Source organism: Sorex fumeus, unplaced genomic scaffold (assembly GCF_029834395.1).
Source record: "Sorex fumeus unplaced genomic scaffold, SorFum_2.1 ptg000033l, whole genome shotgun sequence".
Taxonomy (NCBI): domain Eukaryota; kingdom Metazoa; phylum Chordata; class Mammalia; order Eulipotyphla; family Soricidae; genus Sorex; species Sorex fumeus.
Window position 1 is genome coordinate 14378097 of NW_026606090.1, and position 27185 is coordinate 14405281.

The 27185-nt window shown below is 38.0% G+C and overlaps 1 protein-coding gene across 5 annotated transcripts in view; it reads right to left on the reverse strand.

Moving 5' to 3' along the window:
* The window catches only part of PSD3 (pleckstrin and Sec7 domain containing 3), a 488844-nt gene that overhangs the window by 50659 nt on the left and 411000 nt on the right, over nt 1-27185 (reverse strand). For all 5 annotated transcript variants that reach the window (XM_056116950.1, XM_056116951.1, XM_056116952.1 and 2 more), the window contains 2 exons: nt 6251-6408; nt 2759-2903 (listed from right to left, as the gene is read on the reverse strand). In XM_056116950.1, the coding sequence (XP_055972925.1) occupies nt 2759-2903; nt 6251-6408 (303 nt within the window). The remainder of the gene's footprint in view (nt 1-2758; nt 2904-6250; nt 6409-27185) is intronic.

Consider the following 27185-nt stretch of genomic DNA (forward strand, 5'->3'; position numbering starts at 1 on the left):
TTCTCTTGAAAACAAAGTGTCTTCTGTCTTGTAACTGAGTTGGCCTGATCCCTTCCATTTTTTTCAGGTGTATATGAGTCACATACTATAGCACTGTTTACATTCATTTCATGTTAATAATTACAATGTTATATAAAGAATCTTTTCTGAAGTAATCTCATTATTTCTAGATTGTTTTATAAACATGGCAAAAATCTCAAATCACATATCCCTTCTTGTTTATAATCCTCTAATCTCTCTTTAAAGACCTTGGTAAATTCCTCACTTCTCTCCCCAATCTGCTCTCACAAGGGACTCAGTGACTTGCCTTTCATTCAAAAGAGCTATTTCTGTATTAATTTTATCCAGTATTTTATTTTTCCTTTTTATTCCCTTAATTAACTTAAAAACGAATTTACTCATTTCTCAAGTGTCTGTTTTGATTGGTTTCTGGATATTGAGCACAGCAACATTTGGAGGTATAGTGAGATAAAATATCTAAAGAAGAATCCTGGAAAAATCAGTTTTAGGGAATCTGGGTGATGATGAGATTCCTAGAGCTAGTGAGGTACCATCATCCTCCTTTTGCCCACACCTAGATGATAGGCCTTCATTATTTCTCTGTTCAACAAGCCATTAGGACTATGCATTCTGCAATTGTTATGTCTCACAAACTCTTCCACCTCCCTCAGCCTTCCTCTTTTACAAATAAACAGGTATAATATTTTTTCTCCTCATCCTATGAAGTACTTTTCAAAACTAGACTTTCTAATTCAAATAGTATCCTTCCTTTTATTTTCTTCATTGTGTAATGAAAATACTTTTTAAAGCCCCAATTTGACCACATTATTTTTTATACTCTCACTTTAATGATGCTAGGGAACCAGTGTAAGCACACAAGACAAATTCCATGATTTGCCCTTTGCTTTTCTCCATACAGAAATGTTTATTTCAGTGGTGGCCTCATACCACATTTGCTAACTGAATTATGCATTTTAAGGGCTTTCTTCCCTGGGAAAATTGGATGTTATGTGGGATTGATATCCCTTCCCACATTTATTCTAACTGCTGCTCACTCCATAAAATTATTAGCTATCTTATTTCTCCCTTAATTTCTGGGCTAAGCTAGGTCTTGACATCCTCACAAACCCTAGAATGCTTATATCCATGACTGTGGTCAGGCTGCATACACCACACTTACCATTCCTGCACTAGATGACGTCTATGCTTTGTTTGCCTTTGTGGATCGAGAGCCCCAAATAGTCTCTGACATAAAATGGAATAATACATACTTGTTAAATAAATCTATGGTTAACAATTATGATAGTATAGAAAAAGCCAGGAAGTATTCACACATGATTGGTCATAGGAAAACAACTTTTTTAATGTACCAATAAAAAATTCCCAAAGACATCAAAGTAGCACTCAAAATACTTAACTAGTCAATAATCATTGGTGATAGAAACACTACAGAGAGGTTTCATATTGGCACCCCTAGTTTGTGTGTAATGTCCTTAGAAGAGAGTCTTAAGTAGAAAGACACAAAAAATAGAGATAATGTCCTTAGAAGAGAGTTTTAAGTAGAAAGACACAAAAAATAGATATTTAGAGATGTCAGTCTGGTACTAGGAGAGAAACTTGTGGAAGAGTTTCACTGCACTTTTACTTAACTAAAGAACTAAGAAAACATAAATGACTTACATATTGCTCTGTGAGAGGTATTGACAGTTCTGCCCCATTACACTATCCATAGAGGATCCTTGGCAATATTACTTGTTTTTGTTTTGGGGCCACACCCAGCTATGGTCAGGGCTTTCTCCTGGCTAGGCACTCAGGGAACACTCCTGATGGTGCTTAGGGGACCATTTCTGGTCTGGGGATTGGATCTGGGTCAGCCATGTGCAAGGCAAGCACCTTACCTTCAGTACTATCTCTCTGGTTCCAGAATGGGACTTTATTTTTTTGTGTGGGGGTCGCACACCTCAGGGATCACTTCTGGCAAGGAGACCATATAAAGTATCAGGGATCAAACCCTGTTTGGCCACATGCAAGACAAGTGTCCTCTTCACTGTTCTACCTCCTCAGTCCCCTCCTTGGAAATATTTTTATATATTCAACATTATAATATAGTGTGGCATGCACTCAATAAAATGAAAAAAAAGGATGAATAAATAAAAGACTTTTCCAATTCAGGATTTTAACATAAGTTAGTTATTTATTTAAAAAAAAAACTAAGCTTTTGGGGCGATGGATACAGGTCGGTGTATAGAATCGTGGGTTTGACTTCTGTCACTACACCCTGCTCCCTCATCAAAGTACTTACTTTTCTCAGTGAAAACATGAAGTCACTATAATAGTAATTATTGAATCTAATAAACCAATAAGAATTTTAGAAACACCCTCTTGGGGAGCCCGGCAAGCTACCGAGAGTATCCTGCCCACAAGGCAGAGAGCTTGGCAAGCTCCCTGTGGCATATTTGATATGCCAAAAACAGTAACAACAAGTCTCACAATGGAGACGTTACTGGTGCCTGCTGGAGCAAATAGATGAACAATGGGACGACAGTGCTACAGTGCTTAAATTGTTGTACTACCCACTCTTCGATTCAATTGTGTCAATTTCCTACATGAAGCATAATACTCAGTGTATTCATTTTGCCCCACAAGTGTGCAACACGTCTTTCCAGGGCAAGATCTCATCAAAATATAGACTCCTATTCCAATAAATATTAATAAAATTATTTTACAAAGTGCTTTTTTTCCACTGAAATCGACTTACCTGAGATAATTTTGTCGTAGTTGCAGGCAGAAGAGGACGACTAAACTTCTTCTGAGATCCAATGGCTGCTGGAAAGGGTGGTGCAGAAAATACAGCTGCGACACAATTAATTTTGTTTATCCACCCTTGCATTTCCTCTGGACTCCTATGAGAAAGATATGTTTATGTGAGGTGCTAATAAATCTAAATAATAATACTTTACTATTTCTTGTACTGCTTTAAAATGGCAAATAATTACCTTTTATTGTACCTTTTGGTACAATAAATCCCTGACAAAACTTCACCGGAGTTTAATATTTTCAATATCAATCATCATGGAAATGAATGAACTAGAAAATATGATCTCAGAGTGTAAAACTGTGATTAACTTTAAAGAATACAGAAAGAAGAAAGAAAAATCACTTGACAATTATATTCATTAAGCCCCTACTCACTCTGATATTAGGCTATGTAAAAAATTCATTACAAATTTAAATCATCATCCAAGTTGATGGAGGGAACGCAAATGGGTAAGTTCACTTCTAAAAGCAGTTCAGACAGTTTCTTAAAAGCTATAAATGTATCACATAAACTAGCGATTTTACTATTATGTATGTATATGTACACACACCAAGGGGAAAAACATATATATGCAAATAGATTTGTATGTGAATTTTCTGTTCAGTGCAACAGAAAATTTTACTAATTGTAAAAGTCAAAGAAGAGAAACAATTTAAACATCTAACAACTGGTGAAAGAACAGATTCTCCTCAGTAATAAAGGAATAAAATACACACTCAGGCATGAGTCCCCAAACTATTCTAACTGAAAGCAGTCGAACACAAAAGAACACATCTTTATAGCACTCTAATGACCTGAAAAATTCAAGAAATACTATAGATACAGAAGGCACATAAGTGCTATCTGAGTGAGAGTGGAAGTGATGGCTAACGGGTGTGAGGATTTCTCTAGGAAGATGGAATCGTTTCTTCCAGGTTCTGGCATTAACAGGCTTGCATGATTCTATATATTTATAAAAATTACTGGATTACAGACTTAGAACAAGTAAAATTAAATGATATGGAAATGTCAATATGTTAAAAACTTACTTTTTCATGCAGTTTATTCAGAACCAGGAACTAGCAGAAAATATTTGTGATTTCATAAAGGAATGTTAGAAATACTCATAATCTAGAGTTGATGGAATGCTAGCCTAGATATTTTGCAGCTTTGTTATTTCAACTGACTGATTTCTGTATCAAATCTAATTTGAATAATTAGAAGTAATATATTTAGGTAACATATTGGTAACTATGTACCAATATGCTACCGAATGTAACCTACCCACACGGCAGAGTCTGGCAAACTCCCCGTGGCGTACCCAATATGCCAAATACCAGTAACAATGATGGGTCTCATTCTCCTAACCCTGAAAGAGCCTTGAATATGGCATTTTTAAAAAAAAAACTCAGGGCTAGGATGAAGTAGACGTTACTGGGGCCTGCTGGAGGCAATCAACGAACAACAGGATGATCGTGATCGTGATTGGTAACTATATAAAATGTTGAGGAATAGAATAACCTGAAGAACTTTGTGACTAACAGCTCTAAGTATACAACTAATTATGGCTTCCTTTGTGGTATTAAAACTGTGATGCCGCACACTTTAGAAAAGTCCCATGTAATTTGTATCTCCATACAATTTCATATTTTCACAAGTTTAACATTAACAAATCACCCAGTTCATACTCTTACTCTTATTGTTTTCCATGATTCTAAAACTGGTTAAAAAATCATGCAGTTATATCGCAAGGTCAACCTAAAGTCAACCTGCAGCAAACTATTAATGTAATGACAAAATTTATTTTTATGCCAAAAATGACCAATTGATGATGATTAGTGGATAGTGTCAGAATGATCAGTTATTAACATTGCTATATACACTGAAGGGGATTCCTATTAAAATTCCTGCTCTATGGGATTACTTTTGAAAATACTAAGTCTTATATATAACAGATCTAAATTTCTCCAAGTATTAGGGCAAGCACAACAGTACAGGGTGCTTGGCTTGCATGCAACTGACCTGGGTTCAATCCCCACCCCTATATAAACCCCGAAACCCACCAGGAGTGATCCCTGAGTGCAAAGCCGGGAGTAAGCACTGCCATGCATGGCCCCTCCCTATTTTCAAAGTACAATGTTCCATCTTTAATTCAAAGATTGTTGATAGTCTTTTAAAACAAGTAGTCAATCCCATTTCCTTGCTCACAATATGGTTTTATCTTTAATCTTAAGTCACAGACATATTGTGTCTCTGAAGATGAGAGAAAAGCCAGAAAAAAACTGCATTTATTGAACAGTTTCTATATACTGTATCACAGTATCACTGTCATCCCATTGTTCTTCGATTTACTTGAGTGGGTGCCAGTAACATCTCCATTCGTCCCAGCCCTGAGATTTTAGCAGCCTCTCCTTACTCGTGTTTCCCAAAGTACTAGAGGCTCTTTCAGGGTCAGGGGAATGAGACTCATTATTATTACTGCCTTTGGCATATCGAATATGCCACAGCTAGCTTGCCAGGTTCTGCCAGGAGGGTGGGATACTCTCAGTAGCTTGCCAGACTCTCATATAAATATATATATATAAACATATATATATCAAATATAGTGTGGCAATTATGAAAAATGGGTAAGGAGTGAAGGAGTGTCTTATATTGTGTCCAGGAGTGTGACGGCGGTGGGGTTGTAGAGGTCGGCTGCTGGGTTTGGGTCCCTTGGGGCTGGGAAGGTTCTCACCCGCCCCCCTCTGGGGCACCCTGAGTGAAAACAGCCTGGCACGGAGTACCTTATATAATATTTCTATCTACTAGGAACTATAAATATTTGATCTCAATTCTCAAAAGAATCATTATCGGCACAAGTGACAAACTTAGATTCAAAGAAATTACTTATATACTTGGGAGAACAGTGAGGATAATGCTCATTTGAATCCAAATCATTTTTATTCTATGTGTGATAGAATTGTATAACAACTCTTGCATTTTCCTCATAAGGATATTACATCCTTGAGACAGTAAATGGACAACTAATAGAACTACAAAAACTGGGGGGAGGGTGTCTAGAGAGAGAGAGAGAGGTACAATGGGTAAGGCCTTGTAGACAAGTATTCCAATCAGAATCCCCGACATGGCATATGGTCCCCTCCCACTCTCCTGAAGAACAACCAAGAATGATCCCTGAGCACAGAGTCAGGAGTATGCCCTGAACAAAAACAGATGTGTCCCCCAAAAAAACAAAACCCAAAACGTCACAAGACCATTTAATAGCAAACAGAAAGAACCCAAGTTTTCTAGCTCTTGTTTTAGTTTCTTAGGCAGATCTCCATCACATAATCTGTTATGATTTTGAATCTAACTCAAGTGGAGTTGAGATTTCTCCTGTAGATTCTGATTCTGTTTTTCAGAATAAAGTGATGTTAAGTTTATTAAAAATAAAAGCAAACCAATGAAACATACTGGGCCTGAAAGAGCAAGACTCTCCAGTCGGCGGTTTTGAGCTTGAGCACGTTGGGTTTCTTATCGTAGTCTGTGGCCCGGGATGCCAGTGCGTGGTGCACGCTCACTGCATTTTTCAGATCCTCCTCGGACAGTGCCTTTTCCGGCTTGAATTCATCCTACACATGGAAGCAAAAGAAACAAAGGTGAGATCGATTCAGGAATTCAGTTTTACTCTTTGAAACTTAAAACTACCAGAAAATCATTTAGAAAATCCCTGAAGGTACATGAAAAAGTGAATGGAAGGTGGGGAGAAATAACCCCTGAACTACAGAGACGGCTTGCAGGGTAGGTTGTACACTCAAGGCGGAGCCCAGGCTGGGAGCCTGTGGTTCTTGGTCTCCGGCACTGCGAGGGGAGCATCAGGGCACTGCTGGGTAAAACAATTCTTTGTCAGCTCAAATGTTATGAAACATTTTGTTGTTTAAAAAATTTGTAAGAATGGGAAAATACACATTTGCCACAAGGGTATTTTTAAAAACTTTGGTATATAACAATTAAGGTAAATGGCTTAGAAAGTCCAAAGATAATAATCTATCATACATGTTTTAAAGTTATTTGAAATGAAGCTCAGTCCAGTAATTGGGTGAGAGGGCTTCAGGAGCAAATAAACAAAAGAAAAAGCTTCCAAATATTCATTAACATAATTACACTTGTAGTAAAATTCAAGTCATCATGTTCTTTGCTTTAAAGACTTTTTTCCTTAATTTCTTTTGAGATTATTGTATCAAAAATGAGGAGCAAAATAAAATCAATTCTTCAGTTCCTCTGCTAGGTTATTAGTTTAATAACTGAGAGAAATCCTGGCTCATAAATTTAATAATACATTAGCAAAGAAAATGCCTTGAAAATATGAAATTTTATCTTTGGGCAGAATCATCTACAATTCATGGAATTTACAAATGTTCTTTGGTATAGCTTACCTCCAAACATTAAAAAATAGAAGAAACAAACTTGTATTAGTAGAAGTAGTTGTAGCATGCCTATCTCTTTCCTTGGATCCTTTCGAATAAATAAATACTCAAAACCAAAGTATAGTTAACGTTGCAGACTGTTACAGGACATGATTTACAATGTTTAAGATCCTTTCTTCCCATATTTTATCAGACATAATTAACTAAATTTACTCTTAAGTAAAAAACAGACATATAACCTTCATGTTGTAGTCAGTAGTAAACATACATGGTATATTACGTCAGAAGAGTCTGGTTTTAACAATTTTGATAATAAAAAGAATTATATTTTTCTATACCACTTTCCCTTCATGTGTGCGGAGAGTGGTCTCAGCATGGTGGTGGCTGGTTCTGGAAGTCTTTGGCTGCTGGAGCCCTGGTTGGGGCAGGGAGGAAAGCTCAACCCGATCCCCTCCAAGGGGCCCCGGCGAGGACAGCCAGGCGCGGGGGCAGGAGACTGCACTCTTCTCTTCCGGGAGCTGGTTTTTATAGTCTCTGAGTCTTGGCCTTTGATGGGATTACACAGCGCCAGGGGGCCAGTTGGTGGGTGTGACCCCCGCCTACTGGAATTTGGAGGATCTGGGTGGAAGATGCTCGGCCCAAATCTGAGTAGGCTTGCACCAGTCACCACCATGCTGAGACCACTCTCTGCACACATGAAGGTACTGGCAGAGGGACAAAGTCACGCGGGTTCCGGGGGCCGAGATCTCCAAGCTTATTCAGATTGGGGCTGAGCATCCTCCACCCAGATCCTCCAAATTCTAGTAGGCGGAGGTCACACCCACCAACTGGCCCCCTGGCACCATGTAATCCCATCAACGGCCAAGACTCAGAGACTATAAAAACAAGCTCCCAGAACGGCGCGGCTGCATTCCTGGCCACACGACATCTTATTATGACATCTTATTATCTCATTCGTACTTTGGACAAACTGGCAGGCTACCGAATGTAGCCTGCCCACACGGCAGAGTCTGGCAAACTCCCCGTGGCGTACCCAATATGCCAAATACCAGTAACAATGATGGGTCTCATGCTCCTAAAGAGCCTTGAATATAATCTCAGGGCTAGGATGAAGGAGATGTTACTGGGGCCTGCTCGAGGCAATCGACAAATAACAGGATGATGTGTGATTGATTTTGTGTGATACCACTTTCCCACTTCCTCTTCACAAACCAACCAATTCATAAGTACTATTGTTGTCAATTCAAAGTGAGTCAGAAATAAATAGCAGTTGTTGATCCTTAATGATTTCTGTCAATGATGCTGCTAAAACAGAGGTTTCCTTCTAAAATATACAGTAAATACCAAAAGCAATGGGCTGGAGCAATAGCACAGCAGGTAGAGCGTTTGCCTTGCAAGCGGCCAATATGGCTGACCTGAGTTCGATTCCTCTGCCCCTCTTGGAGAGCCTGGCAAGCTACCGAAAGCATCTCACCCACATGGCAAAGCCTGGCAAGCTACCCGTGACGTATTCGATATGCCAAATACAGTAACAACTGTCACAATGGAGACGTTACTGGGCCCGTTCGAGCAAATCGATGAACAATGGAAGGGCAGTGACAGTGACCAAAAGCAGTATAAAGATTGTAATATATGAATATATTTGTATATTTATAAACATAAATGACTAATCAGGACAAGAATTATCTCAGAGAATTTGTACTACCTCTGTTTTTTCTACACTAACTGGTCTATTAATATGCATGAAGTCTGTACAGAGATCAGATTACATATCTGTATGCACATTTTTGATGTGTGAGGTTCATGATTTGAACCTTTTTAAATTTATGTTTATTATTATTATTATTATTATTATTAGTGAAACACCATGAGGTACAGTTGTAGACTTAAAAACTTTCGTGCTTGCATTTCAGTCATACAATGCTTGAGTACCCATCCCTCCACCAGTGCCCATTCTCCACCACCAATGATCCCAGTGTGCCTCCCCCACAACTCATTCCCCCCCTCCCCCGCTTCAGGGCATTCCCTGTTGTTCTCTCATTTTGGGTGTTGTGGTTTGCAGTAGAGTATTGAGTGGCCATCATGCTCAATGATTTTGACTTTTAATTTCCAATCTCTAGCTAGCTTCTTTTGGTTAATTTTCTTGTTTGAATTTTGGGATGATTACTTAGTTTGCATTTCTTCTTTAAGAAAGAAATGGCCAGAGGGTATTTTATTCATTTTATTTTTATTTTTGTGGGTCAGACCACACTGTGCCCAGGGGTTATTTCTGAGCTGACATCAATCCCAGCGGTGCTTCGGGGCTCATATGTGGTGCCAGGGGTCAAACTGAGGTTGTCAACAAGACATGCACCATACCTGCTGTGCTATCTATCTGGTCCTTAGAGATTATCTTAAATGGCCGAAGCCTACACAATACATGAGGGAGGCCAGGGCTCAAATCCTTGGCACCACATGGTCATCTGAGCACTCTTAGAAGTTATACCTGAACACTGACATGGGAGCAGCTCCTGAGAACTACTAGGTGTGACACCCCCACCACAAACCAAACAGAAATGTGAAAAAATTGAGCTGAACAACTAGAAAAAATTATTTCACAGGGGATCATTACTAGTAATGCTTGCTCTAGCAGTTTTCAGGAATCACCGGATCATGTACAGGTCTGGGGTCAGCATGGTTAGAACTGGCAGTGCTTGGGGGTCACAAGGTGCTAAATCCTTGCATACTTAGTTATGTGCTCTGGTACTTGGCCAAATCCTCCTCTCCCTAAGGGCTACAGTTTTTCCTCTGAGTACATAGTTTGAGAATAAAGACAATGGTGATTATTATTATTTTGCTACATATAGATTTCATAATTTACTTTTTAAATCACTTCTTTGGTCTTGGTTTTGTCAGAGAATGTTTGTCAGGTTTAAAATACCTAATGTGGGGCTGGAGCAACAATACAGTGGGTAGGGTGTTTGCCTTGCTGGGGTTAAGTCCCTAGCATCCCATATGGTACCCTGAGTACCACCAGGAGTAATTTCTGAGTGCAGAATCAGGAGTAACCCTTAAGAATTACTAGGTATGACCCTAAAAGCCAATAAATAAGTAAATAAAATAAATAAATTTCCTAATGTTTTATATATTTGTCATGTTGTATTTCCAATTTTTTGGGGGGGGACCACACCCAGTAGTGCTCATGGTTTACTCCTGGCTCTGTACTCAGTTATCACTTCTGGTGAGCTCAGGGGTCTATCTGGGTTAGCACTGTAGCACTGTCCTCCCGTTGTTCATCTATTTGCTCAAGCGGGCACCAGTAACATCTTCATTGTGAGACTTATTGTTACCATTTTGGGCATATCGAATATGCCACGGGGAGCTTGCCAGGCTCTGCCGTGCAGGCAGGATACTCTTGGTAGCTTGCTAGACTCTCTAAGAGGGACGGAGAAATTGAACCCAGGTCGACCGCATGCAAGGCAAATGCCCTACCCACTGTGCTATTGCTCCAGCCCGGGGTAGTGGGGATTAAATCCAGGTCAGCAACATGCAAAGTAAGCTCTACTTACTGTGCTATTTCTGGCCCCAATATATCCAAGTTTTTTTTATTGTGACCAGATATTATCATCTGTAAAATGTCTTTTGTTTCCTCAAAAATTAAGGTGAATTTGTTAATTTTTTAATCTATATTTGATTTCTATTAAATGCTCCACAGACACACAGATTAAATAGCTAATTCTGTGTGGGGTATGGGCATCTTTTAAATCAAGTTTATTGATTCAATTTATTTATATCCTTACATTAGTTTTTGACAAAACTATACTGACCCTCTTTCTTGTAGTCTATTGTATTTTGGGTCCATACGTATTTCGTACATTTTTAGGTGCTATGTTGCTGCAGTATTTAATGTCATTTATGTGTTAATGTAATTTTCCTTATGGCTTTACATTATTATCATAAAGCAGTATACTTTATGTGGTTTAGTGCATAGTCACAAAATATGGCAACGTAGAGGTGTCTCTCAGTACCACCAAAATGTTCTATTTCTAGACCATATTAACAGGATGCACTGTCACACTGTCCTCCCATTGTTCATCGATTTGCTCGAGTGGGCCAGTAACATCTCCATTGTGAGACTTGTTGTTACTGTGTTTGGCATACCAAACACATCATGTTTTCTAGGCTTTGCTGTGCCGGCAAGATGCTCTTGCCAGGTGGGCTTTCCAAGAGGGGCGGAAGAACTGAACTTGGATCGGCCCAGTCGTCTATGTGCAAGGCAACCGCCCTACCCACTCTGCTATCGCTCCAACCCGTTCTATTACTATATTCAACAAATACAAGTCAAACGTTCCTAATAGACTCTAACATAATTATAGAAGATAATTATCTCTCAAACAATTGTATTTCCCACTGTCACTTTTTCCAAAACACTGATTTTGTATATATTTCTCCTCACATATAAGTACATAGGTACATAAGTACATATAAATACATATGTACTTAAACACACATGTACATATACATAACATTCTTTCTAATCTAATCTTTAACCTCAGAATTTATAATAAAAATGTTCTTGATTGTTCTGAACCATAAGACGTTTGTCTTCAAAATTTCAGGATAAAATTAACAGAATAAAATTTATAAAATATTATCACTTCCTCTTCCAACTGCCATTAATCTGAAATTTTTCTGAAACTGTTTAGAATGTCTTGTTCTGAAATCTTACTAAAGTTATATAGTACAGATGGAGAGATAGTACAAGGATTAAAAGACTTGCTTTGTGAGCCAGCTTCGATCCCCAGCACTGCATGGGCCCTGAATGCTTCCAGGAGTCACTCCTGAGCACAGCCAGAAATAGTTCTTGAGAACACCTCCCCCACTCAAATTTAAATAAATCTAATACTAGGTATTTGTTTTAAAAAATCTTATTTTGCACTATGCTGCACATTCTCTAAGTCTCACCTTTTAGTCTTAATTATGCCCAATTTTTGTAGATGATTCCCACTCTTTTTCCTCCACCTTGAGGTTTCTTTCCTTATCCCTCATAAACCTTTGTTAATTTCTTTTAAGTATTTTTCTCAGGTGGGTGAGAAAAATTATCTCTATATTTTTGTTTATAGTTCTACTCTACGTCTTAACATGCCACTGTTTTTCTTTGATAGGTATGGAGTTTGGCATAGAACACATAGTTGTGATTCCTTTTCATTCATTAATAAGTAGATACTTTTCTACTATTGTCCAGCTTCTCATTTTATATTATTTTGATATCAGACTGAATTTATCTTCTAAGAGAGAATTTGAATATTTTCAAATTTTCAATATTAAAACTTCAATATTCAAATTATTCAAATTTCCTCTTAAAAATTTAACAGTTAAAAACTGAGCTAAGGAAGTGAAACATCCATATGATGAAAACTGTAAGATACAATGAAAAACACAGATAATATATAAAAAGATAAAAAACATTCCATACAAATGAATATGACAATACAGTTAAATGTCCATACCCTTTAATATATGGATTTAATGTAAACTCAGTAAAAATTCTAGTGGCGTTTTTAGAGGAAAGAGAACAAAAATTGCTAAAAATTACAGGGAATCCCATAGGATCATATGTAGCTACAGCAATCTTGATGAAGAAAAATGACATCAGTTTACTTATGTTACAAAGCAATGGTACTTAAGCCTGCATAGTATTGGAATAAAAATAAACACAAATCAAGGAAAAGTCTAGAGACTAACTTAAAGATGTATCAACATAAGACTATGACAAAACTATAAGAACATACAGGGTAGAAAGGAAAGTCTCTTTAATAAATGATACTGGGATAGCTACACACAGAAGAATGAAGTCATTCTGTTCTCTATCCATATTTACAAAATCATTGAAAAGATATTAGAGGCCTAGAAGATAAAGTACTTCAATGTGTGCATAATGACATAAGCATTAACAATGTTTTGGTCACTCACCTCTAGTAGCAGGGAAAATGCAAGTAAAAAAAACTATTTGAAGGACTACATTAAAATGAAAAGCCTTTATGTACAACAACAGAAAACATGCATGGAACTCAAAGTAACCTAAGCAATGGGAGAAAATGTTTATGATCCACACTTTAGATAAGGAATTAATATTTAATGTATATGAAGAATTTGTGACAAATAAACCAATGAAAAAGTATAGAATGTTGCACTTTAGCACTGTCCTCCCATTGTTCATTGATTTGCTCGAGTGGGCACCAGTAATGCCTCCATTGCGAGACTTGCTGTTACTGTTTTTGGCATATTAACTATGCCACGGGGAGCTTGCCAGGTTCTGCCATGCAGGCAGGATACTCTCAGTAGCTTTCCGGGCTCTCCGAGAGGGACTGATGAATCAAACCTGGGTTGGTCGTGTGCAAGGCAAACACCCTACCTGCTGTGCTATCGCTGCAGCCCATCTGTTAACATTCTATAATTAAGCATTGATTATAGAATGTTAACAGATATTTTTCCAATGAGGACATAGAGATGGCTCAAAGGCATATGAAAATATGCTCATCATCACTGATCAGTAGAGAAATTAAGACAAGATACCATCCTATGGCTATGAGAATGGTTTACATCAATAGTGGCAATGTTGGAGCGTTTTTAGAGAAAAGATATGTCTCAGGCACTGTTGGCAGGAATGTAAATTGGTAACAATATTTTGGAAAACACTAATGAGTTTCTTTAAAAGCTAAAGATAAAACTATCATATGATTCAGAAATGATATTTTGACCTATCTAAAGAGTAATATTAACTAACATTAACACAAATAGTTAGATCCCCAAAACTTATATTGTTGCATTATTTACAACTAAAATATGGAAGCAATTAAAGTGCCCATTGAAAGATGACTACATAAAGATTTGGGCATTTATAGAACATAAAACTATACTGATAAATAAAAAGACAAAATTTTCCCACTGATAATAAAATTGGAAAAACTCAAGGGACTTAAATAGAAATAAATTAAAAGGAAAAAGATGTACTGAATAATTTCACTTATGTAAACAATGTAAGATTGTAAATTGATGAAAACAGAAAAGAAAAAAATACAAACAAATGGACACTGATAATAGAACTTGAGGACTTAAAACAGAAGGGAGAAAATAGGTGAAAAAAATTTAAAAAATGATTGTTCCCAAATAAAATCAATATGCATATCTCCTGTGTCCCATTTCGTATCCTTTTCATCTTCTCTTCCTCCATCTCCCTTTTGTAACCACTAATTATTCTTATCATCCGGAAGTTTATTTAGATGGTTTTGTTTTCACCATTGCATATATATCACATCATCTTTTGTCAACAATTTATTATTAATTCAATAATTTAATCAGCAGGAATTTAGGTTTTCATTCACTTCTTAACAATTGTAAACACTGCACACAAAACACTGGAGTGCTTATAATATTTTTAGGCATGTTTTCACATTTTTGAGGGGCAAGTAACTTGCCCACTGTAGTACATCTTCGTGACTAATTTTCTGTGTAGCATCACATTTTTGAGGGGCAAGTAACTTGCCCCCTGTAGTACATTTTCGTGACTAATATTTTGTGCTATCGCTATATGTATACAGGTTAGGACTCTAACAAGGTAGAGAATTAGCCAGCAAAAGGACATAAGAAGCTCTTTAAAGGACATTTTTTTCATTCACAATCAGCATTATACACACACACACACACACACACACACACACACACACGCACGCACGCACATATTATATAACCTTACACTAGGTGACTTTACAATATTTAGTATTTTCACATATAATGCTCAAAGTATAGTCATATTTGCAGCCCATACCTGCATTGTCTTCATTTTATATTTAAAGAAGAAATTAATTAAAAATATCAGAGTAGATTAATCTAAACAAGACTGTGGTCTTCTATGATAAAGCACTGTAGCACTGTCCTCCCGTTGTTCATCAATTTGCTCGAACGGGCCCAGTAACATCTCCATTGTGAGACTTGTTACTGTGTTTGGCATATCAAATACATCACGGGTAGCTTTCCAAGCTTTGCCGTGTGGGCAAGATACTCTCGGTAGCTTGCCCGGCTCTCAGAGAGGGGCGGAGGAATAGAAATCAGTTCAGCCAGGTTGGCTGCATGCAAGGCATATACCCTACATGTTGTGCTATCACTCCAGCTCTTTATGAAAAAGGCTCCAGATTATTCTTCAGGATTTTTGTGAAATTTCTGGGTTAAAATTTTAGTTCATTATTATATTGTGATTTCAAGCATTTGTACTTTGCAGGCTCTATCTTTTCCTTCCTTCCTAAGGCATAAAGAACAGCAAGTAGAGTAGAAGAATGGGCTCTGGTGGAGGGATGGGTACTCAACCACTGTATAACTGAAACATAACCACAAAAGTGTGTAAGTCTGTAATTGTATCTCATGGTGTTTCATAAAAAATAAAAAATTCATGAACCCCCAAAATGATTATAATTTTACTCCCCCCCAAAAAAAATAATTGCCCCCTTTCAGGTTTACTCTTAAACCTTAAATTCTAAGTAAGTAGACACTTTGAAGCAAAGCTTGCATTCTTATTGATTCAAATGAAAGAATTTGATAGATAACTCACAGTCTTACTTTGCACTCTCCTATACAAATGTATACTTTCCTTTTGTGTCCAATTTTCAGTATTTTTAAAAATTTGTTTTGGGGCCATACCCGGTGATATTCAGGGCTAAATCCTGCCTCTGTGTGTAGGGATCACTCCTGGTTACCCAGGGGGATCAGATGGGGTGCTGGGGCTGAACTAAGACCAGCGGTGTCCAGACAAGCACCCTGTCCACCATACTATGGCTGTGGCCCCAGTATCAATATTTTTCTTACTTTCTGCTTTCCTTTTTCCTTTACTGTTTAGAAGGAATTTCACCCAACTTTATCTAAATTTGCCACACTCTAGATTTAGACCATAAATTTGAAGATGCAATCTAATTTTGAAACTTCAATGTTTTATAAAATCATTCATTTGCCAATACTCAGCCCTTTTTCATTATTCTTGGATTGTGTCAAACTCATCCCATTCTGAGGGAGAAGACCGTGAGATAGGACACGTTGATGGCTTAGAAACAGCACTTCTCTCTGCATTATCTGTCAAATGTTGACAGAGAATGCAAAGGAGTATTTTTCTCTCTTCTCAGGCTTACTCTGGAATGGAGTGGGTGTACATTCTGTGGCTAGGTATTCAATAAAAAGGTTCTGCCAAAGACATCCATGTCTTTTATAGAAATTTAGAGAAAAAGTAAGCCAAGAAAATGAGATTTATGCTGGGGAAACAGCTGTGATATGTGAAATTTAATTTCAAAAGGCTGTTTCCTGCTGAGAAAAAAGCTAGCTAAAGGACCGGTGTGGGCCCAGTCTGAGCCCACGTACTGCTTTAGCAAAGGCCAAAGCAGTTGGCTTATAAATTAGAAGCTATGCTGACTCCATTGGAAAACAAAGAACAATATAAAGTATTGGCCACCTATGTACAATGGGTAAACACTGAACGTCAACAATAGTCTCCATTTCACCTACTTAGTCCTTCAGAGTAATGTGTACATTTTAGAAGGATGCTAGAAGTAATTCTCTTTGTGATTTTTTAGTTTCAGTTAACTATATACCTCTCTACAAAAAGACTCTTTTCTCACAAAAAGAGCTCTGTCCAAGGTGAAACCTCTTTACCTAATCCTTACCTTATCCTTTACAAAAGGAAGATAAGATTTTATATTTATCTAGTCTATCCAATCTAGACATCTGGAAAAAGGTTGCAACAAAGAATTAAAACAACAGAGATTTCTGGACTTGGGTGATAGTACTCAAAGGCTGGAGAGCTCATTTTGCATGCTGGATACTCAGGTTAAATCTCTGTCATCACATGGTCCTCTGAGTACTACCAGGAGTGAACCCTAAAATCTGAACAGGGAGTAGTCCCTGAGTACTGCGAGGTGTGATGCACAAACCAAAATAAGTTTATAAAAGTCACGACGACCATCCTGTTATTCGTCGATTGTCTCGAGCAGGCCCCAGTAACGTCTCCATCTTAGCCCTGAGATTATATTCAAGGCTCTTTAGGAGAATGAGACCCATCATTGTTACTGGTATTTGGCATATTGGGTACGCCACGGGGAGTTTGCCAGACTCTGCCGTGTGGGCAGGCTACATTCGGTAGCCTGCCAGTTTGTCCAAAGTACGAATGAGATAATAAGATGTCATAATAAGATGCCGTGTGGCTGTGAATGCAGCCGCGTGGTTCCGGGAGCTGGTTTTAATAGTCTCTGAGTCTTGGCGGTTGATGGGATTACACGGTGCCAGGGAGCCAGTTGGTGGGTATTGACCCCGCCTACTGGAATTTGGAGGATCTGGGTGGAGGATGCTTGGCCCCAATCCGAGTAGGCTTGGAGATCTCGGCCCCGGAACCCGCGTGGCTTTGTCCCTCTGCCAGTACCTTCATGTGTGCGGAGAGTGGTTTCAGCATGGTGGTGGCTGGTCCTGGAGGTCTTTGGCTGCCGGAGCCCTGGTAAGGGCAGGGAAGAAAGCTCAACCCTCTCCCCTCCAAGGGGCCCCGGCGAGGGCAGCCAGGCGCGGGGGCAGGAGACTGCACTGTTCTCTTCTGGGAGCTGGTTTTTGTAGTCGTGGGGGCCCAAGTCAAGTCCTTATAAAAGTATTATTTACAAAAATACTCGGTAATATGTAAAAGGAAGTTATAGGCTACAGTAGAATATAATGAAGGTCCTTTTAACTGTTGTAAGTAATAGGCAGAGAGGTAGTTTAAAGGTTGAGTACATCCTTTGCATTAGATGGTCCTGGTTTGATTCATGAGCACCAAGACAGGAGTAACCCTTCAGTACTAGCAGATGTGTCCCATCAAAATAAATAGAATATTGAAATTAACAAATATGGATTAGGTGTGATACTAACGAAGAGTGGTTTTAGTTTTTATTTTATTTATTATTATTTTTGCTTTTTGGGTCACACCCGGCGACGCACAGGGGTTACTCCTGGCTCTGCACTCAGGAATTACTCCTGGTGGTGCTCAGGGGACCATATGGGATGCTGGGAATCGAACCCGAGTCAGCTGCATGCAAGGCAAATGCCCTACCTGCTGTGCTACTGTTCCAGCCCATACTTTTTATTTTACATAATTTATTGAAGTAAAATTACAACATTGTATATATGTATGTCTTAGGGCTCTACCTTGCCCACTACCTAAGTGTCAACAGTACTCCATCATAGTTCATGGGAAGAGTTTTTATATTCTCCTCTCCCCTTCAGACAGTATCAGTGCTGTTATCAGAGTTAAATGCTTGTTTCCATTGAACATGGTCTATTAATTCATTCTTTAAACAGACTATATGTAATTGAGGTCACAAAATAATTTTTATTTTTCTGACATTTCACTTAAACTGACATCATCAAGTTCCATTCATTTTCTAACATAACAGCAAGACAATGTTTTCTTGTGGCTGAGTAGTATTCTTTTCTGTATACATATCGCAACTTCTTTGTCCCTGTTGCTGGGCTCTTGGTTTGTTTCAGGTGAAGACTACCTAAATAGCACTGCACTGAACAGAGGAATGCATACATAGTTTTTTTTTTTTCTGGTGACCACACCCAGCAATGTTCAGGCCTTATGCCTGGCTCTGCACTGAGGGATCACTACTGCAGGGCTCTGGGGCCATATCGTGTGCCAGATCAAACCTGTGTTGGTCTGATGGAAGGCAAGTGCCCGACTCACTCTACTACCTTTCCAACACCTGCATATATATTTTTGAAAATGTGTTCCAATTTGTATTCTTTGTGTTTTTTATTTTTAATTCCACTTAGGTATTGAAATTGCTGGATCACTGAGTTGTGGTTCATTTATTTTTATTTTTATCTTTTTCAGTTTTTGAGAAGTATCTATACTGTTCTTCACAGTTATTGAATATAACTCATGTATTAGTTCTTGGCTAGAATAATGGTGTATGAATATTTTCTCCCATTCAGTCCGGTGTGATATAAAAGATTTTTAGGTTTTTTTTTTCTTTTTGGGTCACACCCAGCAATGTTCAGGGATTATTCCTGGCTTTGCACTCAGGAATTACTCCTTGTGGTGCTCAGGGAACCAGATGGGATGTTGGTGATCAAACCCAGGTTTGCCACATGCAACGCAAATTCCCTAGCTGCTATTCTATCATTCTGGCACCAAAAGCTTTTTAGTTTTATGTACTCCCATTTGTTAATTTGTGGGATAGTTTTCTTGAAAAATGAAACTGATGCACTGAAAACACCACTGAAATCATTACCATGAAGTGTTTTGTCTATATGTTTTTCAACATATTTTATGGATTCAGATTTAAGTTTTAATTTAAGCTTCTAATTCATTTTTAGTTAACTTTTGTGCAAGGTATTAGACAGTGGTCCAGTTTTAATCTTGTTCAGGTAGTCAACCTACTTTTGCAGAACCACGTTTAAAGAGGCAGTCCTATTTCCATTTTATGTTTTTGACTTCTTTTTCATAAATTACCTGTATTATATACAAGGCTTTATCTCAGCTTTTGATTGCATTCAATTGGCCTGAGTGCTTTTATTCCAATACACTATCACTTTGATTACTATAGTTTCATAGCACAGTTTTAATTTTTGGAACAAAAAGCTTCCCATTATTTTTTCCTGCAAGGGTGGTTTTAATAAGAAAAATTTTTGGAAGTTAGGAAGACAGTTCAGTTTGATCCCTGGTACTCAAGGCATCCGAGGTATTTCTAGAGATAATTCTGGAACCCTCCCAATACTTCAGCGTTTAGCAGAGACTCTAATTAGAAGTAATTCGAGAATAAGGTAAAAGGTAAAGGCCCTCCCGTTGATCATCAATTTGCTCGAGCGGGCCCAGTAACGTCTCCATTGGAGACTCTGTTGTTACTGTGTCTGGCATATCGAATACTCTCGGTAGCTTGCCGGGCTCTCCGAGAGGGGCGGAGGAATCGAACTCGGGTCGGCCATGTTGGCTGCGTGTAAGGCAAAAGCCCTACCGGCTGTGCTATCGCTCCAGCCCAATTCGAGAATATATCTCAGTAATTTTAAATAGCAATTTTACATTTATTTATTTAAATTTTTTATTAAAGAAACATGAATTACAAAGTTACTGATAGTTGCATTTTAGGCATACAATAAGTCAACACCAATCCCTCCACCAGTGTCAACTTCCCTCTACCCTCTCCACCCCAAGATTATCATGTTCAGTGAAATAAGTCAGAAGAAGAAAGACAAACACCGGATAATATTATTTATCTCTGGAATATAGAATACTGGATGAGGAATTGAAGTAAAAGGGTGATGCTTAGATCATCCTTGACCCCAGAATTTAGAAAGTTGACAGAGAGAGAAGAGAAGAAATCAAATAGGGAAGAGAAAAAGAATGGGTTAACTGGCAACAGGGCTTCATTTAAACAGCAATTTTAAATAGCATCTATATTAAGATCCATGATATCACTGGAAATTTATATTAAAAAATAAATTTTAAATATATGTATATAAATATGAATGCTTGTATATTGCACTTTACACTGAAAAACTGAAAAGAATAATGGTAATATCTGATGATAAAAAGATTAAATAATGGTAAATCTAATGAAAACTGTTTATTAAAACGTTTTTAAAAATAGGGGCTGAATATGGATGATCCTCAAAAAATTAGAAATTGAGCTCCCATTTAACCCAGCAATACCACTCCTGGGAATATATCCCAGAAAGGCAAAAAAGTATAGTCGAAGTGAAATCTGCACTTTTTTGTTCATTGCAGCACTCTTTACAATAGCTAGAATCTGGAAAAAACCTGAGTGCCCAAGAACAGATGACTGCTTAAAGAAACTTTGGTACATCTACACAATGGAGTACTATGCAGTACTATGAAGTCATGAAATTCATATACAAGTGGTACTACATGGAAAGTATCATGCTAAGCGAAATGAGTGAGAAAGAAAGGGACAGACATAGAAAGATTGCATTCATCTGGGGAACATAAAGTAACAAAATAGGAGACTAACATCCTAGAATAGCCGAGATAAGTACCAGGAGGATTACTCCATGGCTTTGGGGACAGCCGCACATGCTAGGGGAAAAGGCAGCTCAGATAGAGAAGGGAGCACCAAATAAAGGGTGTTAGGAGCTTCCTCTCAGGATGGGAAATGCGTAATGAGAGTAGACTATAGAACGAACAAGATTACCACTCAATGTCTCTTTTGCAAACCACAGAACTCAAAAGGAGAAAGATAAAATAAAAAGGGAATGCCCTGCCACAAAGATAAGGTGAAATGGGGGGGTGGGGGGAGGGAGGGATACTGGGACTGGTGGTGGTAGAGAATGGGCACTGGTGGAGGGATGGGTATTCGATCATTGTATAACTGAAACCCAAGCACAAAAATTTGTAAGTCTACAACTGTAGCTCATGGTGTTTCACTAATAAAAATTTAAGAAAAAAAAATAGGGGCTGAAGAGATCATACTGTGCGTCCGGTACTTGTCTTCCATGTTCTGGTTCAACTTAACCTGGGTTCAATCCCCAAAACCCCAGACAGTCTCCCAAGTCCTGGCAGAAGTGATTCCTCTGTACAGAGACAGGAGTAACCCTGAGCACTGCCTGATATGATACCCGAAAGGCTTTTTAAAACGAATCCTTTTGTAGCATCTAAAGAAAAATACGCTAAATGGTATGAAGTTAAAAAGAATTCAAATACATATATATACATATATTGTGTTTGTGTGGGCTGGAGCGATAGAACAGCAGGTAGGGTGTTTGCATTGCACGCAGCCAACAATGGCCGACTCGAGTTCGATTCCTCCGCCCCTCTCGGAGAGCCCGACAAGCTACCGAGAGTATCTCACCCGCACGGCAGAGCCTGGCAAGCTACCCATGACGTACTCAATATGCCAAACACAGTAACAACAAGTCTCATGATGGAGATGTTACTGGGCCCGCTCGAGCAAATCGATGAACAATGGGAGGACCGTGACCATGATTGTGTTTGTGTATATACTCCAGCCAAATGTAATATAAATTTTAACATAAAATATATAAATATAAAATATTTTCAGCAGAAATAAAAATGGTAACAAGTAGAGAAAAAAAGAAAAACTATTTCAAAACAATATTACTGACTAAATAGATTTAAAAATCTTTTCCAAATAATTGACTACCAGTAGGATAAAAGAATAGGATGTCTCAGATCTAACCAATTTTACAATAATATATCTACCATAATATATCAAAATATACCTTATCAAGATACCTATATACATGTTAAAATTCAGTTAAGATGTGGCAGTTCTGCCATAAAGCAGGCAGGGGGTGGGAGATGGGGCGTGATGGGAGGGAACCTGGGGACACAGCTGCTGGGAAATGTACACTGGTGGAGGGATGGGTGTTGGAATACTTTATAACTGAAATCCAATAATGAACAGCTTTGTAAGGATCTATATTACAGCAATTCAACAAAAAACTTAATTAATTAAACTTAAAAATAAAATTAAAATAGAACTGTAAGTCCTCAATGAACAAGATAAGCTGATAATTGAATGTTACTGAAAGAGAAAGGATAAAGATAAGAAACTATCAAGAGATGGTACAATGAAATTAAAAATGTTTCTTATTGTGACTTATAAGAATATGAACTTGGTAATTCCATGAAAAAAATACACATTTGGGTTTTGTCTCTATATATTTCCTGATTCACAGCCCCCAAAATCCTTAGCTATTTCCTGAATGGTAAGAGCAATGGGTTATCATTCTACTTTGTTTGACTCTCTGATGAAAACTAGACTTTTATTAGTGATGCAATATATTCAGATGTGGAATTATAATGCTGCACACCTGAAATGTATAGTACTATGAATCCCGATACTATAATAAAAACATGCTGAAACAAACAAACAAAAAAGATGTGGCAGTTATCTATAGAAGTAAAAACCTGAGAACAGCTATACTGAGATACATAAACATAACTTAAGGTATTATGAGAAATTAGAAAATGAAAAACAGTAACTGGATAGTTTTACTAATATGTGGAACAGAAATAACTAATATAAAATAACATAAAACAATGACATAAACAGAAGATAAAAATAATACCATTAAAAATATAAAATAGTGGCCTAAAGATAAGTTACAGGAGGTAAGGTCCTTTTGCATGTGGTTAAGTCAGGCTGGATCCCAAACAAAGCATGTGGTGTGCCCAACAATTGCCATAGGTCATCCTGAATACTAAGCAAGGAATAGCCTCTGAGTACCAATGATTTAGATCCCAGACCTACCCACGTAAGTCCCCAAAATATATTAAAGAAACTGAAAAAGAACCTCCTATGTTCATGGATTATAAAATAGTATTAAATCCATGTTACCCAAAGCCATTTAACTATTCAATATAATTCCTTCAAACATTGCAAAGTATCTAAAAGTTAGAACAATATGGAAAGATACAGTACAATATGGAAAGATTCAGTATATTGGACACCTCACCAAGAACACTAAACCCAGGCAGATTATCATTCAGAGTGGAAAGAACTGTATAGAGTTTCATGGATAGGCAAGAGCTCAGGGAACTCATCACCTTGAAACCAGTTTTGCAAGAAGTAGTAAAAGGGCTTCTTTAAAGAACAGGAAAAACTTCGCAGCATCTGATACTAAGTATGGTACTCACTAATGTTGTATGTGGCTGTCCCCTACAAGATTAAGAAAGGTTAAAAATATGTAGCAATCATCACAAATTGGATTTTATTGATTTATTTTCTAATAATTCTGTAAATCTTTTTTTTTTTAAATTTTTATTAGTGAAACACCATGAGGTACAGTTGTAGACTTACACGTTTTTGTGCCTGGGTTTCAGTTATACAATGCTCGAGTACCTAGCCCTCCATCAGTACCCATTATCCACCATCAATGATCTCAGTATTCCTCTCACCCCCGCCATCCTCCCATTCAATCCTGCCTCTGTGGCAGGGCATTCCCTTTTGTTCTCTGTCTCCCCTTTTGGGTGCTGAGATTTGCAAAAGAGGCACTGAGTGGCAATATCTGCCAGTCTATTAAGTTTTTTGGATCAAGTAATTTGCCATATGTCTGCCAAAGGGGGGAAAAAAGCCTAATTTTATGACAGGAAGTATATGTTGATTACTGCAATAAGGTTCAGGTACAATAACATTTAGTGCAATAGACTTTAGATGCCAGAGTAGAAAACTTAATTATGTAAATGAGAATAAGCAATATACTATATTGTATTAAATGATTTAAATTTCCTTATTAATGTAGGTTAAATCATATAGGAAATAATCATTACAAAATGACTTTTGTTGATTTATCTTATGGTAATTCCATTTGCCATTTCTTTAAGTTTCGTTAGAGCAAGAAATATGAAATACATTTATTATAGTTCTGCCAAGGGGGCAGGCTGGGGGATAGCAGGGGTCCTGGGGAGGTACTGGTGATAGGACTGGAGTTACAACATTGTATGTCTGAGACAATTCTATCATAAGGTTTTTTTTTGTTTTTTTTCGTTTGCTTTTTGGGTCACACCTGGTGTTGCAAAGGGGTTAATCCTGGCTCATGCACTCAGGAATTAATCCTTGTGCTGCTCGGGGGAACATATGGGATGCTGGGAATTGAACCTGGGTCAGCTGCGTGTAAGATAAATGCCCTACCTGCTGTGCTATCACTCCAGCCCCAATTTTATTATGAAGTTTTGTAAATCATGGTGTCTTAAAAAAAATTAAAGAGAAAAAAATCCAAAGTCATTCCCCACCCCCACCCCCCCACAGGAAAAGAAAGGTTTGTTGTAAAATTCCTAAAAAATGAAAATAGATCCTGAAAACCAAAATAATCTCAAGAAAGAACAAAACTGTGTTAGGGATAGATAGTTCAAAGGGTAGAGAGCACAAACTTTTCCATGTTCCAGACCCTGAGTTCAATCACTAGCAACTGCCAGGCACAGCATTGGTGGCCCTGGTGGCATAGCTTAAACAGTACTAAAATGTCAGCCCAATTACCCTTAAAAGCCTATAATGCTGGGAAAATATCAACTGGAATCAGTCCAGGCCTCTGAATACCAATGGGGAGGCTTCCCTCAAAAAAAAAAAAATACCACCCTAGAGGCCTTATATATCCTGGTTTCAGAACATATCACATGGTTATAGCAGCACTGTAGCATTGTCATCCCATTGTTCATCAATTTGCTTGAGCGGGCCCAGTAATGTCTCCATTGTGAGACTTGTTGTTACTGTGTTTGGCATATTAAATACGTCATGGGTATCTTGCCAGGCTTTGCCATGAGGGCAAGATACTCTCAGTAGCTTGCCTGGGCTCTCCGAGAGGGACGGAAGAATCGAATCAAACTATTACAGCTTTGATATAAAGACAGACATATAGATCAGAATAACATAATAAGGTCCAGAAAGAATCCATTTTGTTGACAGTAAATTAATATTTCAGAGGATACCAATAATATAAAAGGTAAAGGCCCTCCCGTTGATCGTCGATTTGCTCGAGCGGGCCCAGTAACGTCTCCATTGGAGACTTTGTTGTTACTGTGTTTGGCATATCGAATACTCTCGGTAGCTTGCCGGGCTCTCCGAGAGGGGTGGAGGAATCGAACTCGGGTCGGCCATGTTGGCCACTTGTAAGGCGAACACCCTACCGCTGTGCTATCGCTCCAGCCCACCAATAATATACAATGAGTAAAAGGTATTTATTCAAATAGTGTAGGAAAACTGTACGTCTACATGTAAATCAACAGAATTTCATCATTACCTTGAATCATACACAGAATTCCTTGTTACTTCTGAATGCTGTTTTGCCTTCACAGGTTAGGGTTCATACCACCAGCAGAGCAATATGCAGCTGTGCATTTTTTCGCCTCTTAATCTCAACATGAGCCTACATTGATATCCAACCCCTAGTGCACAGCCACACAAGAATACACAAGAATACACAATAATACATGTCCAGCCTGCAAAAGTCACAATGGTAAAGCAACACAGAACCCCACCAGGCTTAGGGAAGTGAAGATCATAGCATGAAAGAATCAACCAAGTAATAATGAGATATATAATACTATTATAAGACATATAATGAGAGGAAATGTTGAGGATGTTTAAGGAGCTCAAATAAACAATGGGACAGACCATTAATAAAACACAAGAAGATAAGAGAGCAGAAATGAGTAAACTAAAAACAGAAATGATAAACCTGAAAATCCTGGTAGTCAAATGAAAACTCACTGGAAGGCCTCATTGGCAGAGTAACAGCTGCTGAGAACAGAATCAGTGAGCTCCAAGATGAGGTGCAGAAAATGTCTAGACAACAGAAGAAGATGAAATATAGTGTCAAAATGAAACAAACAACCGACAGGAGAAATTTAAGATGAATTCAGGAAGAACAACATAGGACCTATCAGAGTCCCAGAGGACTGGGAAGGCAAGGCCGATGAAGAAACAACAGTGAAAACCATTGCTGCCAAGAAGTTCCCAGAGCTGGAGAGACAGGCTACCAGAACCAGGAAGCCCGAAAGGGACAAGCTAAAAAAGATGCAAATAAAATGTTAATCACAAACAGAAATAGAGAACTACTCAGACATACATACGGATCAACAAAAACCATAGATTTAGATAGAATACTGAAAGCAGCCAGATCAAAGGGAATTATAAGCGAATTATAAATCTTAAGGAACATCCTTAAGATTTACAGCAGATTTACCAAACAGAATCTTCTTTCAGTGGTAAAATATAGTGATAAAAATCAATGAAATTAATGCCTCACTAATTATACTTTACCCAGTCAGACTCTCATTCAGATTTGAAGAAACTTCACAAATAAACAAGTCAGGAACCTCAATCGACTCAAAACTATCTTTATAAGAAGAACTAAAGGGTCTAGCTTAAGACAAGAAAAATCTCAAAACACACCAAACTCCTGCAGAAAATTCCATGACAGTAATTCCTCTCAATGTCAATGGGGTAACTATATGAATTAAG